This window comes from Chelmon rostratus, chromosome 17 (assembly GCF_017976325.1).
Source record: "Chelmon rostratus isolate fCheRos1 chromosome 17, fCheRos1.pri, whole genome shotgun sequence".
NCBI lineage: Eukaryota > Metazoa > Chordata > Actinopteri > Chaetodontiformes > Chaetodontidae > Chelmon > Chelmon rostratus.
Window position 1 is genome coordinate 14661289 of NC_055674.1, and position 16738 is coordinate 14678026.

At 39.3% G+C, this 16738-nt stretch overlaps 2 protein-coding genes across 3 annotated transcripts; both read right to left on the minus strand.

Moving 5' to 3' along the window:
• Positions 1 to 1475: 1475 nt before the first annotated feature.
• atp6v0ca (ATPase H+ transporting V0 subunit ca) lies at positions 1476 to 7522 on the minus strand. The gene is made up of 3 exons (XM_041956695.1): positions 7296 to 7522; positions 3999 to 4182; positions 1476 to 2626 (listed from the first exon to the last, which is right to left on the minus strand). The coding sequence occupies exons 1-3, from the start codon at positions 7369 to 7371 to the stop codon at positions 2422 to 2424; spliced, it is 465 nt and encodes a 154-aa protein (XP_041812629.1). The 5' UTR covers positions 7372 to 7522; the 3' UTR covers positions 1476 to 2421.
• A 3088-nt stretch (positions 7523 to 10610) lies between these two features.
• ypel3 (yippee-like 3) lies at positions 10611 to 15174 on the minus strand. 2 transcript variants are annotated; one of them, XM_041957085.1, is made up of 6 exons: positions 14852 to 15174; positions 13730 to 13735; positions 13485 to 13603; positions 13252 to 13295; positions 12412 to 12520; positions 10611 to 11797 (listed from the first exon to the last, which is right to left on the minus strand). In XM_041957085.1, the coding sequence occupies exons 3-6, from the start codon at positions 13599 to 13601 to the stop codon at positions 11708 to 11710; spliced, it is 360 nt and encodes a 119-aa protein (XP_041813019.1). In that variant the 5' UTR covers positions 13602 to 13603; positions 13730 to 13735; positions 14852 to 15174; the 3' UTR covers positions 10611 to 11707. The 2 variants fall into 2 exon arrangements, with proteins under 2 accessions (XP_041813019.1, XP_041813018.1); XM_041957084.1 differs by lacking the exon at positions 13730 to 13735.
• Between the last annotated feature and the right edge of the window lie 1564 nt (positions 15175 to 16738).

The following is a 16738-nucleotide window of genomic DNA, read 5'->3' on the forward strand; positions in this document are numbered from 1 at the left end:
ATTTGGAGTATATTTTTGCACAGAAGGAGCATCCTGGATTTTGTCCCCGATGGGCACATTGGACGTGAAAAGCCTGTTTCAGAATACACGTGGGAACCTGACAAATTTTTTCTAATAGACTTGAAAAATTGCAAACATATCCTTCAAAGTATCAAAAGTAGAAATATCCACTTGAATTTATATATAAGCCTTATTAATATTGCAGTTGGTTAAAGGCAGAGCTACTCAAACTTTAACTATATACATCATCAAACTACATCATATTTTATTATTTTTTATCTGTTTTTTTATGTAAAATCCTACTCTGAACAGTAACAAGACACCATGGCTGTTAAATAAGTGTAATGGAGTAAAAGCTATGATGCTTTTCCCAATTATATTTCATTTTGGTACATTACAAGGTGAACACTGTGCTTTGCAATGGGTTAGTGCTGTTCTCCTGGAGTTAATCCACTATTACAATCAGCAGTCAGTGAGCCTTCAAGGATTTAAGGAACCACACAAATTTCTATTTCTTTTTTAGGTGCAGAACATCAGTAAAATTCAGCTTGATATTGTCCTCAATGACATTTCAAATTCTGTTTCTGATTCTGTTTCTGAAGATCAGGCTTGTGCAGCGTTTACTTGACCTAGATGTCTGGGTCATTGGTTCACTCCCAATCCCATTTTTTAGAATTAATGTAAGGAGTGTGCAAAAAGTATGTTACATGTGTTTCCAAGTTAAATTAGTGCCATTTCTGACTCAAAAGGCATCAAGACATTATTGTGAAAGTTCTGTTTTTCAGAGTTGCACATAGCTAACAATGATTAAAGTACTTTATGCAGTCATACATCACACATTGAAGAATTACATAAATGTCTTTTTAACTTCACCTCTGAACACTGTATTATGAGGGAAATAACTGAAGATAAAGAAAATCTCTTTACCGCTCTTGTGTAAATGCTAAAAATGTAAATTTAAGGAGGAGCCATTCATGTCCACCTCAGGTTGAACTGTAGCAACTTTTATGTTCTTCTGACTTCATCAGCACCATCATCAGGTCATAGTATTAATTTGTCCAAACCTGCAAATCTACAACCCTGATTCAAAAAAAGGTCAGTACTCTGTGTAAAACACAATGAGATAACTTGCTAATCCTTTGATATTAAACTCAATTCAAAACAGTATATTTAATGTTGTACCCCTTCACCTTCACTGATTTTTGTAAATATATGCTTCTTCTGAATTTGATGCCAGAAACACATTTCAAACAAGTTGGGATAGTTTATTTGCAAATGCTTTAATTCTGTTTTATTTGCATTTTACACAGCGTCCCAACTCTCTCTGCTCTACATTTAATTCACCAAGTGAATTGACCATTTAATACCCAATTTCCATTTGCAGCCACTCGCTTGAGGCTGAAAAGACTAAAAGTTGTTGGAGTGTTAGTTTGGTCATCCCATTAATATCAGACAAAAAAGACTGAACAATGATGTTCTGGAGGAGGTTGAGTTTTATTCGGAAATCTGACAGGTATGGCTGAACAGTGAGCTCTCACCTTAAACAGAAAAAACAAACAAAAAATCAAGACAGCAGCACTACAGGTAAACAATACTAGTGTTTGAGAATGTCATATTAAACATAAATCGACTTGCACACGTTACGCACTCAGGTCATTTACACACGCACACACACTGTCAACTCCATGTCAATATGTGGACATCCTCCATTAATAATCACACTACATCCAGAGGAATTCCAAGCACTTAGAACAATTACCCACAGTGCAATTAATCTAACTATACACAGATAATTTATATATTTTGATGTATATAGGGTATTCAATAAACAGTATTCCATTTAGACAATTTCATTAAGTCAAAATTTTCATAACTTTCCATAAATAGTGAAAAAAAAGTCTTGTCAGTTCCTCACCACTGTGATTCAAAAATGGTCCCAGAAAAGAACATGAAAAAATAAAACACTAATGTGCACGATTCTTCAGCAGTCTCAAAACGGAGAATGAGCAAAACCACCAACAAAAAACAAAAATCAGAGGAGGGGAATGGGCAGAGGGATAAACGTTGATACTCACAGCACAGACTGGTTACTACATTTACAGGGGGTGGAGGGACTCTGGATCACTGTACAGGTTAAGATCAGACAACAAATCAAGCAGACTGTCCACACATCATCCCACAACAACCAATACATCTTCATGCCCGTTCTGTACGCACAACACCTGACACAACCGGATGGCTTTAAACAATATGGACAGATCACATCTATTGAGGACACAGCTGTCAAGTCGACCGCCAACATGTTTCTGTTGCCATCCCATCCTGTCAGACCCACGGGGTGTAATGGAAGTAGGTGAAAATCTCCTATTTGTTCTTGCTGCTTTGATGTGGAATGAATGAGATGGTGTTTGATGCAGACACTTATTTTGTAGATAGGATGAGGGCCACGATAAGACCGTAAAGCCCCAGCACCTCGGCAAAGATCAGGATCAGGATCATGCCCACAAAAAGCCGGGGCTGCTGGGCGGTGCCCCTCACACCAGCGTCTCCCACGATGCCAATGGCAAACCCAGCCGCCAGACCGCTCAGGCCCACACTCAGACCAGCACCGAGATGCAGGAAGCTCCTGATGAGAGGAAGTGAAGAAAGTATCCATTCAGTCATATTTGCAATTATACACTATGAATGTTTAAAACATACTGAGTATACAGATGGACAACAGAGAAGTAGATTTTTCCCCTATAAAGGGGAAGTATTTGATAACCAAAAGAATTTAGGAATATTATTTTAAGATGAATTTTACCCCAAAACAAATCAATCTAATGGCCAAACTGTCAGTCAGTACTCCACTAAAGCTTCTTTTATGACCCATATTTTTGCTTGTTCAATTCCAGTAGAACTTCAACCACGAAACAAACATTTTCCAAGATCTAATCCTGTGTCCCTATGTTAATTGTGTTATCTCTTATGTATACATATATCATATGTTAAAACAATCCTCAAACTCCCTATTTTCTCTTCCTGTAAAAAGAGCCCAAGGAAATTTTCATGTTTAATTCTTTCTGAATTCTGTGTTTTAGGATTCAAACACATTTTGTCATCAGACAGAGTGTCTAATTATGTGGTGGATGAACAAAATTTCAACAATGCAGAAAGGAAATATTCCAAATTTAATGGATATCAATGAATTTGTTGTAACACATTATTTTTTATCAAACAGATCTTCTGGGTAAGTGGGTCTGACGGAGGCTCCTCTCAGTGTTGGTTAACGCTCCTCCTTGTTTACTATGTTTGATTAGAAATGGATTCAGCATTTTCCTTTTCTCCAACAGAATATCTGAATCCACCATGCAGCCACAAAATCTTCAACAAAGTGGCTGCACTGAGAGTTTGTTAAAGTGATAAGCTCTTGCTAGCAACTGCCTGTCTTTCTCTCTCACAAGACTCTGTGTGTGTGTCTCTGAGGAAGGCACCGTAACATTTTAGTAACAGTGCATTTTTGTTTGTTTTCTGTTCATTTAGCTTAGCTCCAGATCGCTGATGTAAGTGTAAGTACCAAACCCTTTGAGAATTACTTTGGTCCTCTAGCCCACATAGTCTGTATGGTTGGATCTAACTGTGTTTACCAAACCCCTACACTAAAACTGTTCCAGAAAATGAGTTCTGACGAGATAACTGTTTCCCACCCACCCAGCAAAACGTGGACATAGCAACTGTGCCATGAAGAAGGAAGTCAAACAAGAGGAGATCAAAAAACAGAGATCCTGCCAAAACAGATGAAAACATAGGCAGAGACCAGTGAATACTGGCCTAAAAATCATCAGGTGGCCATAATGTGTCTTTGAGGTTGTGTTCGTGAGTTAAAGAGGTTGGCAGTTATGTGTATGCACATGCTTTAACTCATAAGCATGTTTACTATGTAGCAGATACTGTGTGATATGTTTATGAATGTACACAGTTGACGTAAATGTAAAAACTGTAACAGAGGTTCATCTTACTTGTAAAGGGTGACTCTCTCAGAGATGTTGTTTGCTATCAGCACAGCCACCACCAGCCCGTAGATGGCGATGATACCAGCCATGACCACGGGGATGATGGACTTCATGATGAGCTCTGGCCGCATCACAGACATGGCGGCGATGCCTGTGCCGCTCTTCGCTGTCCCATATGCTGCTCCTAATGCTGAGTGAGAGAGACGAGAATTTCTGTTAATTCATCTGTTCAGTTCAGTCAGTGTTACCTATTCACTTACAAACTATTCCTGACAAATGACTCAAACCAGACAAGATTTGGATTCAGATGGAGCTGCGTGACAGTAAGATTTATCCAGATGATCGATTCTGATTCTCTCCCCTAACATGCTGGATCTGAGACACGGCGTATCGACGTGGATGTGACAGACAAAATGAAACAGCAAAACATGTTCGACTGCCAGTTCTCTTGCACCCAGCAATAATGGAGAAATTTAAGTGAAACATCAACAATAAGAGGCGTACTTGCAAATCACACTAGTGCATCTATTTTTAAGGTTTTTCACAAACCGTGTCTGAAAATTATTTCAAAAGTGGCAAATGGTTGCACTCTGGAGCCTTGCTACCCCACATCATCCAGCAACTTCATTACTTCACTAGGGACTATTTTCATGACTGTCTGGTCTGCTTGTCAGACAGCCAGTTGTATGTCTGCCAGTTAATCACTTGTCTCACATTAACCATTTTTTCACCAAGCAGCCTATATCATTTTGGGGGGGGGGGCGTTTCATCCCCTACAGAGATTCACCCTCACACATCAATGTGCACAGGGCAATGATGGTTGACCAGCACTAACGCTCAATGAAAAAGAAATACGGATAATCGACAGCGATCAGATCGACTCTTCGTTACCTGTAGAGCATAAATCTGCACAGATCAGGTACTGATTGTCATTCATGGCTTTGATGGTAACGAGTACTGAGCAAGTCTGAATACAGGATGCTACCTGCTTATCATGAAGACCTGAATTAATACATAAATCATACAACACCAATCCACCACTTCTCACTTGCTGCTGTGGGTGTGCTGACACATTTGAGGGCTATGTTCTTAGACTACAAGCTATTATTGGTGTGTATTTTTTAAATAAGCTACACAGCATTTCTCTAACAATTTTAACAGCTCTGTGCCATCCAGCACTGGCCATACAAAAGAGGAATCCTACAAAATTCAATTCAAAATTATCCACTGATATCTGATGCAGTTCTTATTTGTATGTAAGTATAACATTATTTCTCAATCTTCTCATTTTCAATGCATCGTGTGCCAACTCTGCAGTGCATATTTTCCCACGGTACCTTGAAAGGCTGTACATTTACATCCCACAGACTGGAATGGGGGTGAACACTTCTGTCCCGTGGGTCTTTAGCCTTACACAGATGTCAGCTACGAGATGCTAGATTAAGTTACCCTGAGTGTTTATCAAGTATCAGCTTTCCTATTTCCTTTCTAAAACAGAACATCATCATTTCCGTTTCATGCAACTATAAAGGACATCACCATTATAGTTTCTTCCAGAGAGAAAGGTGTATTTTTCAACACGTTCTTATTAACCAAGCTGTTTATGTTTAAAAACAAATACTGGCCAATAAATTAGGAACAGAATGTTTTTTTTAACTCTACAACATTAGTATCAGCCTCACAAATCCAATATCAGTATATAATATCAATATAATATTTTTAGTTCATTAAACTTCTATTTAATTCTTCTATCTATTTGTGACATTAGTGCAGGTTAGATGTCAATGCCATTTATTCAGGCAGTGCTGTGCTACACACCAACAGTAACTGCATTTTCCATCTGATTTATGATACAGTATGTAGCCAAAAAAAAAAAAAAAAAAAAAAATCAGTGAAGTTTTTCAAAATTATGATGGAGATAAAGAGGAAATATTTTGAGAAGAAACTGAAAGATTTTTCCAGCCTGCAATGTCGTCTTTACACTACCTGGATGGACAAAACATAACAGTTCAAGCAGACCACAGTTTGTGCAGGATAGCTTCAACATTTTGGTATACATCTGCTACACAACAAGACACCTCTGACGTAGGTAGCAAGACACGTCAGCACAAAAGTGCAAGGAAGTCTTTTGCCTGACATAAAAAATAAAACTTACTTAGATTAAATTACAGATGCACTGATCCAGTTGTAGGCCAGGATGTGACCAATCCAGTTTAAATGCAGTTTTTTGTCAATGTTAAGATAAAACGTAGTGTTTCCACAATCAGTGACATTCATTCAGGCATGCCAGCTGGTGCAGTGTGCTATACAGATGTTAAATATAGGAAAAAGAGAGCACTGGCAAAAGGTCTGTACTCAGTACGGCACCTTGGGATTAAGCATTGGAATTGTATTGGGAGAGGTTTTATCTGTGCATACCTAGCTTTACTATCTCAAACATAAAAGCCAACCCTTGCACTCACTCAATGGACAAACTCCACAAAGCTTCACTTGATTTCACAATCAAATCATCAATGATTCCCACATCATGGAGACAGTTTTCTGTGTCTGCAGGAATAGGCATCACCCGATTGACTTGCCCAAAAATCACGGTAAAAGGACTATGTATATTCTGTTTGGAGGTGTAATGTCATTTCTTTTTTGACAGACCGGGTGTATCCTGCCTCCATCCTCGAGTGCATGCTAAACATGACAGGCGGCAGTACATGAATGAATGGATGGATTCTCCCTTTAATTTCCCCACACTGATATTTAGGCCTTGATGCTGGCCTTCCAGTAATACCGTTCATTTCAACCAATAGGAAACATGCCCTGGTTCCCATTTCGGCAAAAATCGTATTTATTTTATAATTTATTAAGATCTGGTCCATCCTACTGTAAAATGACTTGATTACGACAGATAAGAGATGGCATGACGGGGCAGCTGCCACCCCGGTGAGGGTCTGCGTCACCAACCTGCAGCTACCAGGAAACATCATTATAGATATGATTTGATGTGATATAATATAATAGAACATGTCTCATACAGGGGGTGGCTAGCTGTAATGTTAGCAGTGTGCAGAGCTGGTGGTCAGCAGCTTGATGTCGACGCAAACCTCCCCCCGCCTCTGTCTCGCATCCCTGGCAGGTGTGTATGAGCCGTGACCGACTCAGCTAACACCAATACCGTCTCTTTTAAGAAAGCCCCGTGTTGTCGTCCTTAATATCGCCACAAGAATTCAACATCTGGCTAAGCTAACTCCCCATTAGCGGTATAATGACGCCAACGGCTGAAATGTCAGATGAAGGAGCTGGTGTAGTTACCGCTGAAGACCATGGCCGCAGAGGCTCCCATCACAGCGAAGAAAGGCGAGTACTCGGGGCTCTCCTCAGAAGACATTCTCGCACTTTTCTCGGGGCGATACAGCTACGAGGCAGGCTATCTTCTTTTTGGGTTTTCCCCTTTCCCACCGTCAGCTCTGGACAGGTCAAAACACTGCGAGGGGTCGACAACGTAGCTGCCAGCAAGAGCACCGGTGTAGAAGAGGAAAATGGCGAAACGGAAAAAGTCACGTGACCAACCATCTCGGAAGGATCCATTTGTGTGGACATAGGGGTGCGTGACACAAACAGGCTTGAAATATCTAATCCTTGATGTTTATTGTACGGTAAAATACCTATAGCTAAAATTGTCCCTATTTTATAGTAATTTTCACGCCGATTATGCGTTAAAGCAGTTTGTAATATCCAGTATATGATATGAGTAGTTGGGACAGTGTGTGTTGTGGTATGTTCTGCTGCAAGTGACTGCAGTTGAAACGCTTGTATTCGCTACTGGTTCACTCACTGGTATTAATTATTAGGTGTCAAATTGATAGTAAAATCAACAATAAACACTGTGTTTGCTCTAATTTAGAAGTAAAACAAGTTAACAGAGTAATCTAAAAGCGACCGGAAAGCTCAGTAACACAGTGTCCACATGCAGCATACATCTATCCTCCCAGTTACACAGCAGTATATGTGACTGGTACATGTTGTCAAAATTAAATAACATGGAGAGGTTAATTTAAAACATTAGACTTCCCTTTGGATTCAACCCAGAATAATACGGTTTTGATTCAGTAACCTGGAGACACATCCTGGAGCTTCATTTGTTAAGGTGACACTGTTTAAAGGACGTTTCATTCATTTCATTTTTTATCTCACAATTCACCACAGAACCTTTGCATGCTTATTTTGGTCATATTTTCCACCTTTTACATGATTTAGTTTCCTAACATGCTCATTTCTCACAAAGCATCCCTCAGTCAGTCTTAATGGCTAACAAAGTTGTGCTCTGTCTTAGCCTTTAATAATCCATCTGTTTGAAAATGATTGTGTCCAATTTGCATTTTCCGCTCATATAGATTTGTCGGTCAAGGACTTTTTATACATTCAGAAAACAATCAGTAGAATTGCACTGTAGGATTAGAGCAAGACTTATCCTCCAGAATGTTACACTAGATATGTGTTTACTGCACAGCACAACACTGCTGACAGTTTGCATGCTAAGGAAGGGCATCTGCCTTTTCATTCTTTCCTGCTGCTGATTTCTGATCTTCACTGCAGCCATATGTCCTGTTGAAGTGGAGCATGGCACTAAAGCCTCACAACATGTACATGAATGTAGGACTAACCAGAAGCAAATAAATGCATACATTATAAAATAAACTATCATTCCACAAGATGATGAATGAATACTTGCTTTGTGGAATTGCTGTTGTAGGTACACATAATATACTGTGTACTTACTCTAAATAGAAAACATATGCACATCATTGCAGTATATTAATACTTTTTTCCACACTAATTTGTTCTGTAGGTTTGAGTTACAGCAGATTTATTCCCTGACCATAATACTAATTACACTCACTGTCATCTTAAATAAGAGGGATTTGCCTTGCAGTTCATTTCTTTGATTATTTTACAGTTGATGTTGTGTACTATGTTCCAAGCCCCAAGAGAGGACAATACTCTGACATTTCCCAAGCATTTATTTTCTGTGCACCGGGGACAAAAATCTCCTACAGTACTTGGTGACATGTACCATGCAGTGTAGTAGACTCTTTATTTGCTGTAGCATATTATTGAGAATTAAAGATGATAAAAAATAGAATGAGTACCCCACAGTGCAACTTGTGTAAAGTTTCTCACTGCTTGTCACTCCATAATGCCATTAACTAGTACAGTTCTGTCATGAGAATGTACTTACAATACAATCTTATGCAATAGCCATTTTTCAGGCGTGAGAAGTGAAAGCAGAGCAGACAGCTGAAAATGTGAACTGCACACACATGACTGTCAGCAGCCTCTCCATTTTCTGGTCACTCATGTGACCTGTTCTCAAGTGTAACAATCATTTCTTTACAGTAAGAGTAAGATAGGTATTAACTTCAATTTTGAGAGGATACATGAAATAGCTTAATTTTGCTTTGCTGCCTGATTTTAGCAGCTAACTGTCAGCGATTGGACAGATTATATGTGTTTTTGCCAATTTTTATTGTTTGTCTATGATATGAAATTCACCTTTTTATTATCTGCAAAGCTTGATTTTTAGTGTGCAGTGTTTGGTGGACGTGACTGGATATGAGAAAACATCAACATATTAACCAAAAACCTCTGGATTTGCTTTTTTCACTTATTGCTTAAAAATGAATAATTATTATTGTAGGACTGCCACAGCTAAATTCTACTTTGGAAATAGTTTGTTAGGATTGTCTAACAATATTAAAATTATATAAACCACTAATCAATCAAACCTACCAGACACACACAGACAGAATTAGTATTGCTATGCAATAAACCGTAAAGAGCCAAGCCCGCTCAGTGCTAGATGTTGTGAAATTTTACTATAGTACCACTGATACAGTACCCTCTAACTTTCACTCACAGAACTCATTTTGTCTTGTTTGACTGTGTATATTCTTCATGTGGTAATTCAATTTAATGGTTTTAAAAAAAACATCATCTTCACATCTTCAACTGTTTCCATTGGCCGAATACTGTATAACCAGCAGGGTATCTAGCATGTTGCTATATATAGTATTTCCAGTACATAGTTGGCAGTTCATTTGGCACACATACTTAAAACTAATAAAGTCTAATGAAACAGACCACCAATAAATCCTACCATCATGAATGTTATGTTTAGCTTTTAAAGTTAAAATGTACGTCAGAGTACCATACATATAATCCAACAGTTCCCACATCACCATCTGCTGGCTGACTTCAGGTCCCTCAGTCAGGGCATCCTGTTGGATTTCTTCCTCCTTATAAATGAGAGCTCTGCTGACATGCTTCAATGACATGTCTTCATTATAAATTACAAACTGAAACAGTGAACTTGAGAACAGCTCATTACAACACCATTACATCATATGCATCAACAAGTATAATCCTGTAAAGTCTGAAAGTGGTGTAGAGGATGATCAGTTCTTAAATGGGGATCAGATTTGAATGCTGTCTTTGTACTGTATTTTTTTTTCTGTATTTCATCTGCATTACTTTAATAATTCAAGAAAAGATGGTTGTTGGAATCTAAGACAAGGTAACATATATAAAATAACATATCACAAGGAAAAGAAAACAGAACTACAGCGGTTACAGACACTGCATTTTAATGAAAGATTAGGTTAAAATAATACACTTTTAATGAAATAAGCAGACATTAAAAATCACCATAAATATGCTACATAATCCTAATCACACCTTGCTCTAACACGATTGAGTAAATGTATGTGGAAGGGCGGCTCAGTGTTAGGTTAAACACAAACACATGAAGGATAGATCTCATCAGCATGAAGTAAAAGTGAAGATATCCAAGCTGTGCAGTGAAAACTCTAGATGTGAACCCGACTAATGCTTCTCACCACCGTCCAGCTTAGGACATCTCAGCACACGCTGGGCGAGCGCGTGCACACACACATGCTCGCACACACACATACACTAAAATGCATACCTACAAGCAGAAAACACTCATACTCCAGATTTAAGAATTCTGCAGGAGATTTTTTTGCGGGCTTTAACATCTCTAATTCCACATCCTGACTGCCTTTGGCAAAATATGAACAAGTGTTACTGATCTTACCATAAAAAAATACAAATTTCACTGATAAAAAAAACAAGCCCTCCCACTGCTATAAGCATCCCCATACCCTTGCATCACTCAAAAATGATCTATGGGTTAAATAGGCCTAAATACGTTCCTCAGTTTGGGCCAGATATGTCTAAATGTGCACCTTAAACTCAGAGGGAGAACCCAAATATCTGCATCCAATGTGAAACAAGGTCAGATTATTTGACTTGTTGTGGCCTCGCCCCCACACAGTGTGTTTAGTGGTCACTGATAAGGGTTTCATCACTCAAACACTCACTTTCAAATCCAACATGCACACGTGCCTGTGTGACTACATCTCCCAGTCGTTCACACACAAACCCTGCACTCATTCAGTCCATGTCCCAGCACAACTAGCAAATGGGATAGCAGTATCAGCAAATGTGTTGTTGTGGTCGCTGGAAAAACATGAAGAACAGAAAAAGATAAGGCATCACATGCTATTCTTGACAAAGCCGTACGAAGTGAAAGTGTGGCACAGCGATGGCTCGTACGTGGGATGAGGAAGCTACACTGGAACCCTTTTAATTCGAGGGGATGCAACTTTTGAAAAAAGTCATGAAGAAAGATGAAGATTTCCCTCTCAGTCCCAGCCGTTGTCCTTTATCATGTGGGACAGCTCGATGATAAACTTCCCCTCCTTATACTTCTGACTCAGCTCAAAAGCTTGTTCCTGCAGAAGGGAGGTGCATTAGAGTTACTAGAAAGTACATCATGGTAAAGTCAGCTGTATAACAAGATTATTGACTACTCAGTAATAGTTTAATAAAAAGATATGCAGATTCTCCAAATGAGTAATTTACTTAACTGTTAAACTATTTCATTTATGTCATCTAAAATAAAATGAAAGAGTATGTGTGCTTCACATCTCTAACACTGTGCTATTTCCACAAGGCAATCACAAGGCGTCTGGGTGGTCTCTGTGGCGGCGCTCCCGGTGGACGCAGGCTGTGGCGCTTCCCAGTGTGGATGGCTCCCATAGGTGTTTCCTCACATGGTTCCTCAGTGCCCTGCCATGTCTCAGCACTGTGTGTGTATGTGTGTGTATATGTGTGTGTGTGTTTTGTGAGTGTTTGTGTGTATATCTGGAAGTGGGATATTGTCTGTCATATTATGCTTTTATTCTCTCTGTTGTTGTATTCTTTTATCTTGTGAAGCACTTTGTGTTGCATTTTAAATGGATGAAAAGTGCTATATAAATAAAGTTTGATTTGATTTGATTTGAAAAAAAAAAATCATATGCAACGACATAAAATGTTTAGGTAGAGGCCAGGTAGACACACTTACATATTTCCAGCCCAGTGTGGTGTGACAGTTTTCACAGTAGATGTCGGCTACTGCGTGAAGTCCCGTGAGCAGCAGTCTCTCTTCTGCAGGGCCGCAGCCGACGTTCACCCTGGAAACAAACACAGTGTTGTCAAACAGCAGCTCCTTTCTGCATCAGTGATTCCTAGCCTTACCATGAGACTACTGTGATCCTAAACAGTAAAGGACCTACTTTCCTGTATCTCCATAACTTCTTTTGAGGGAAAAGTCTTTCCATGAAACCATTTAGAACAGAGCTCCACCTTCACAGATCAAGGTTTAAACTGAAGAAATGCTGATGGAGTTAGATTAAGTGCTAAAGTTATTTAATGCACTCACAGAGTGCCAGTGTATTTCTGACCCACTAACCCAGGAGGAGTGTGACCAACGTGAACTCCCCCAACTTCAAGGTCCACTCTAGAGCAAATCAAATTATCTGTTGACAATGTCGTTTGTGCAAACATGTCTGATACTGGGAACTTGTCTTCAGAGAAAAACTTAGACTTATTTTAGAAATTATATGCTGGTAAAACAAAGAACAGCGAAGATTTGCCAACTTTTTTTTTTTTTTTATCTGAGACCCACTTAAGAGGCCACTAATCTTACCTGAAATGTGATAACGTAGCACAAAGGACCATTTAAGAAGAGTGTTTTTTAAAACTAATGAATATAAATCCATTGTAACCCTCACTGAATTCACTTTTTAACCATGTGCTCAGAAGTTATGGAGCTAAAAATAAGTCTGGACACCAAAGGTCATAATATCCACTTCTGTACATTCATTGTGCCAACATATAGTAATATTTAAAAAAGAATACTCACACAGAGTTAAAGAGATAGGCTCGGCCCTGACTTCCTTGGAAAGACTAGGAGACATGGAACAGACATGAAATCAGAGAAGAAGAAAAAAAAAACACTGCATGTCCACTTGACACACAGATCAAACACAACATGATATTAATTAGCATTTTTCCATCTTATATTTCCAAAATGTCTCCTCACTTTGGCAGATCAATTATTTGCTTTATGCCAACAAAGAGTGGCAGCATACTCACCTTGGAGATAAGATCGTCATGGTTGGCCAGGTGGGCGCGGCAGTGCACGCAGCTGTAGCGACGGTGGCAGGAGTCCAGGTAAGCCTGGAAAGTCTTGGCCTTTGTCAGCTTCACCATGTCTGAGGAGGAAGAGGGTAGGAGGAGGTAGGATTGTTGTATGCTGTCATGCACAGGTTAGTGATTCCTAAAAACCCACTGGTTAAACTTACATTTGAATTAAACATTATGATTTTGATAATATTTACCTGTTGCTGTGAGGAAGTGGAGGACGTTTGACAGAGACAGGTTTTCCATTAGCTTTTAATATATCTGATAATGACAACAAAACCATGCAACCCCCCTCCACCAACATACTTGACCTAAATATAAAGAAACTGTAATCGGCTGGTTATCTTGTCAGACACACATCACACTTTGACAATCAAATTTACTATTTCAGACAATTATTAGCTTTCAGAGCTTTACAAGTGTTCTGCTGGCTTGTCTTTATTTCATTACAAACAATTATGTGAAGTGAATATCAAGAGAAGGCAAGACATCATAAGACAAAACTCTAGCATCAGGTAATTTCAATTGAAAGTTAAATATTTACTGATCAAGCTGATTGATTAAAAACTGCTGAGTCCATTCCCACCAGGAGAAGAGAAAGGGATAAATTGCTAGAAATAACATTAAGTCAAAATTATAAAAGATGTTACTCACTACTTCACAATTTTGACTTAGGAAAGCAGACCTTGGTCTCAATATCTCATAGTTTAGACTTTAGATTTTGAAATTTGACCAAGTGTCATAGCATCATGATTGACCATGATGACTTCAACATTTCATCTTTTTTTTTCCCTTCCATAAATGAGCTTCCATACCTGGACAGATTTATATATACTGAAAGTAACTACATTGCAGCCCTTGTAAACAATGTGCTGTGATCAAGTAACTTCATATTGTGCACCTATGTTCAAGGTACATTTGACAAAGCATGCATTGTTACAAATTAACTAAATTCGTTGTAAATAATGCTGGCAGGCAGGTTAGGTCAGTTTGCCAGCTTGCTTCCTGGTCCATGATAGTTTGCTCATACAATCCTCGCTTCATTAGATACAATCAGTTAACCCAAATTCAAGCCCCTGCATCGTGTGCTGCGCCACTTGTGCACCGGCCAACACTGGTGACCGTCTGTCAGTCGCTAAATAATGACACACATGGCCTGAAACGGCCTGTTAACAGTTACATCTGTCAGCTACGTGACAAACTAGCTCGGACCTAGCTTGCGTGTTAGCTAGCTGGCTAGCGTCACTGTCACAACATACAGAAGCTAACAGCAGCTGAGATGCGCATTGCAGGATATTTTCCAATGTATGTCGGCTCACCTGATAATTCTGAAGATCTTCACAGTCTACACAGCGGGTCAATGCGACTGACAGCTGAAAAGCACCCGACTAAAGCAGGTGTGCGGTCGGTGAGTCGGCTCGGTCCAACAGTCGACCACGCGCTGGCGGCTCGGACAATAAGGACGAACACAGACAGCCTGTGGTTGTTGCAGCGGAGCCCGTTTACCCGCGTCTCTCTTTTGAATCTGAAACGGCTTTCAAAGTCCCTCCACGACCTTCACTAAAACAGAAGCTGAAATCCGACGATGCTGGCGGGCAGACAGTATGACCGTGCGGCGGCCCCGGCGGGAGAAAAATGTGGTTTGTTTATGAAAACACGCAGAGGAGGAAGTCTGAGGAGTGCAAAACAAATCCCTGTCGACCAATAGGAGCCTGCAGGTGACGTTTAGAATGTGGGTCAACCAATCAGATTCGCTTCACACGAGCCCTTCGTGGCTATCTTTTTGATTGTTGGTACACAGTCCTATAAGTGCTGTTAGCGGGTTATCATGACTCGTCCTGTTTATGGATTTGGGATGAAAGTCCGTCAGATTTCCTCCACACTGGTCACACGCACAATCTGTAGGGGACAGTTACTTGCGGTTACGTGACAAGATTCAGTCAATCTTTAATATCCCTGAGCAGGAAGGATGTGGAGGTGGCTTTGTTGTTGTGGTTTCTTCTGGCCAGGAGGTCCAAATTCCCCCCAGCACAGCATCACCATCAGAGGGGGTTTTACTGAAACAGACTGTGTAAAACTTATCATCCACCATCCCAAAAAAAAAATCATCGCAACATTTCACATTTTATATTTGACTGTTTTGATTAATTTGACTGTTTAATTATGTTTTCTGTCAAATTTAGCTCCCAATATTATGGTCTAAATGTTGACAAGCACGTTGAAAAGCAGGGTTGAAACTATTGATTATTTCCATCGTATTGATTAATTTCTTAACTATTGCTTTTATTAATGTATAAAATAACAGAAAAACAGTGAAAAATTTCACAAGCTCCCAGAGCTCAAGGTGACGTCTTCTTTGTCTTGGTTTGTCGGGCCAACTGTCCAAACCCAAAGATGCTCAGTTTACAACTATGGACAATTAAGACAAATAGCAAATATTCACATCTGAGAATATTTATATGTAAATTATTTAATAATTTTTAAATCAGAGTGTGGCACATTTTTTTAAAATTTTTGCCTAAAAACAGTCAACATTTAAGGTATTTAGTCCCAACACACATAATATATGACTTTAAACCCTAGATTTCCAAATAGATTATAGCATGCCCTCTGTGGTCTTAATTTCTGGCTGGGTTACTTATTCAAACCTTTGCTCTTTGCATCTACCGTAATAAAGACCTCAGTCTGCACTGATCCACTTATATCCCATTAACTTATTTGTCACACGGCAAGGCACTGCCAAGCAGGTCAGAAAAATACAGCCATTGTTACACCAGCATACTGGTTGATTATTATCACAGCAGTGTGGCTGGACTTTGAACATAGCCTGGGAAAACAAGGACACAGGTGAGGCTTACTGCACATGTAAAACTCTCTGTTATGGTTTTACTTGCATGTGTAGTAGATGAGTGACTGTATGACACACAAACGCATAACGCAGCCTAAATACTGAATTAATGACACTGTACTCGCCAGGATATATTTATCACAAGTGTATGTTTTCCTTATTTTCATTCAGTCATACTTTTTAACCTAATACCACAAAAAAGACATATAAAAGAATAGAAAAGTGAATTGTCTCAGAGAATTTATTTATGTCCAGAATTTTCTTAAACCAATCAAATAATATCAGAAAATAATAACAGAGCCAATCAAAACAATGTCACGCTCACAGTCTTATCGTGAGAAGTGTGATTGTTAGGTGA

Bases quoted from the DNA above. Each gene is read 5' to 3' on its own strand.
- atp6v0ca (XM_041956695.1), bottom strand. From the start codon at position 7,371: ATGTCTTCTGAGGAGAGCCCCGAGTACTCGCCTTTCTTCGCTGTGATG. The intron at 4,183-7,295 runs GTAACTACACCA...TCTCTCACTCAG, and splicing joins TGCGGCCATGGTCTTCAGCG to CATTAGGAGCAGCATATGGG. The intron at 2,627-3,998 runs GTAAGATGAACC...TCCTCTCATCAG, and splicing joins GAGAGAGTCACCCTTTACAA to GAGCTTCCTGCATCTCGGTG.
- ypel3 (XM_041957084.1), bottom strand. From the start codon at position 13,601: ATGGTGAAGCTGACAAAGGCCAAGACTTTCCAGGCTTACCTGGACTCC. The intron at 13,296-13,484 runs GTGAGTATGCTG...CATGTCTCCTAG, and splicing joins ATGACGATCTTATCTCCAAG to TCTTTCCAAGGAAGTCAGGG. The intron at 12,521-13,251 runs GTGAGTATTCTT...GTTTGTTTCCAG, and splicing joins GCCTATCTCTTTAACTCTGT to GGTGAACGTCGGCTGCGGCC.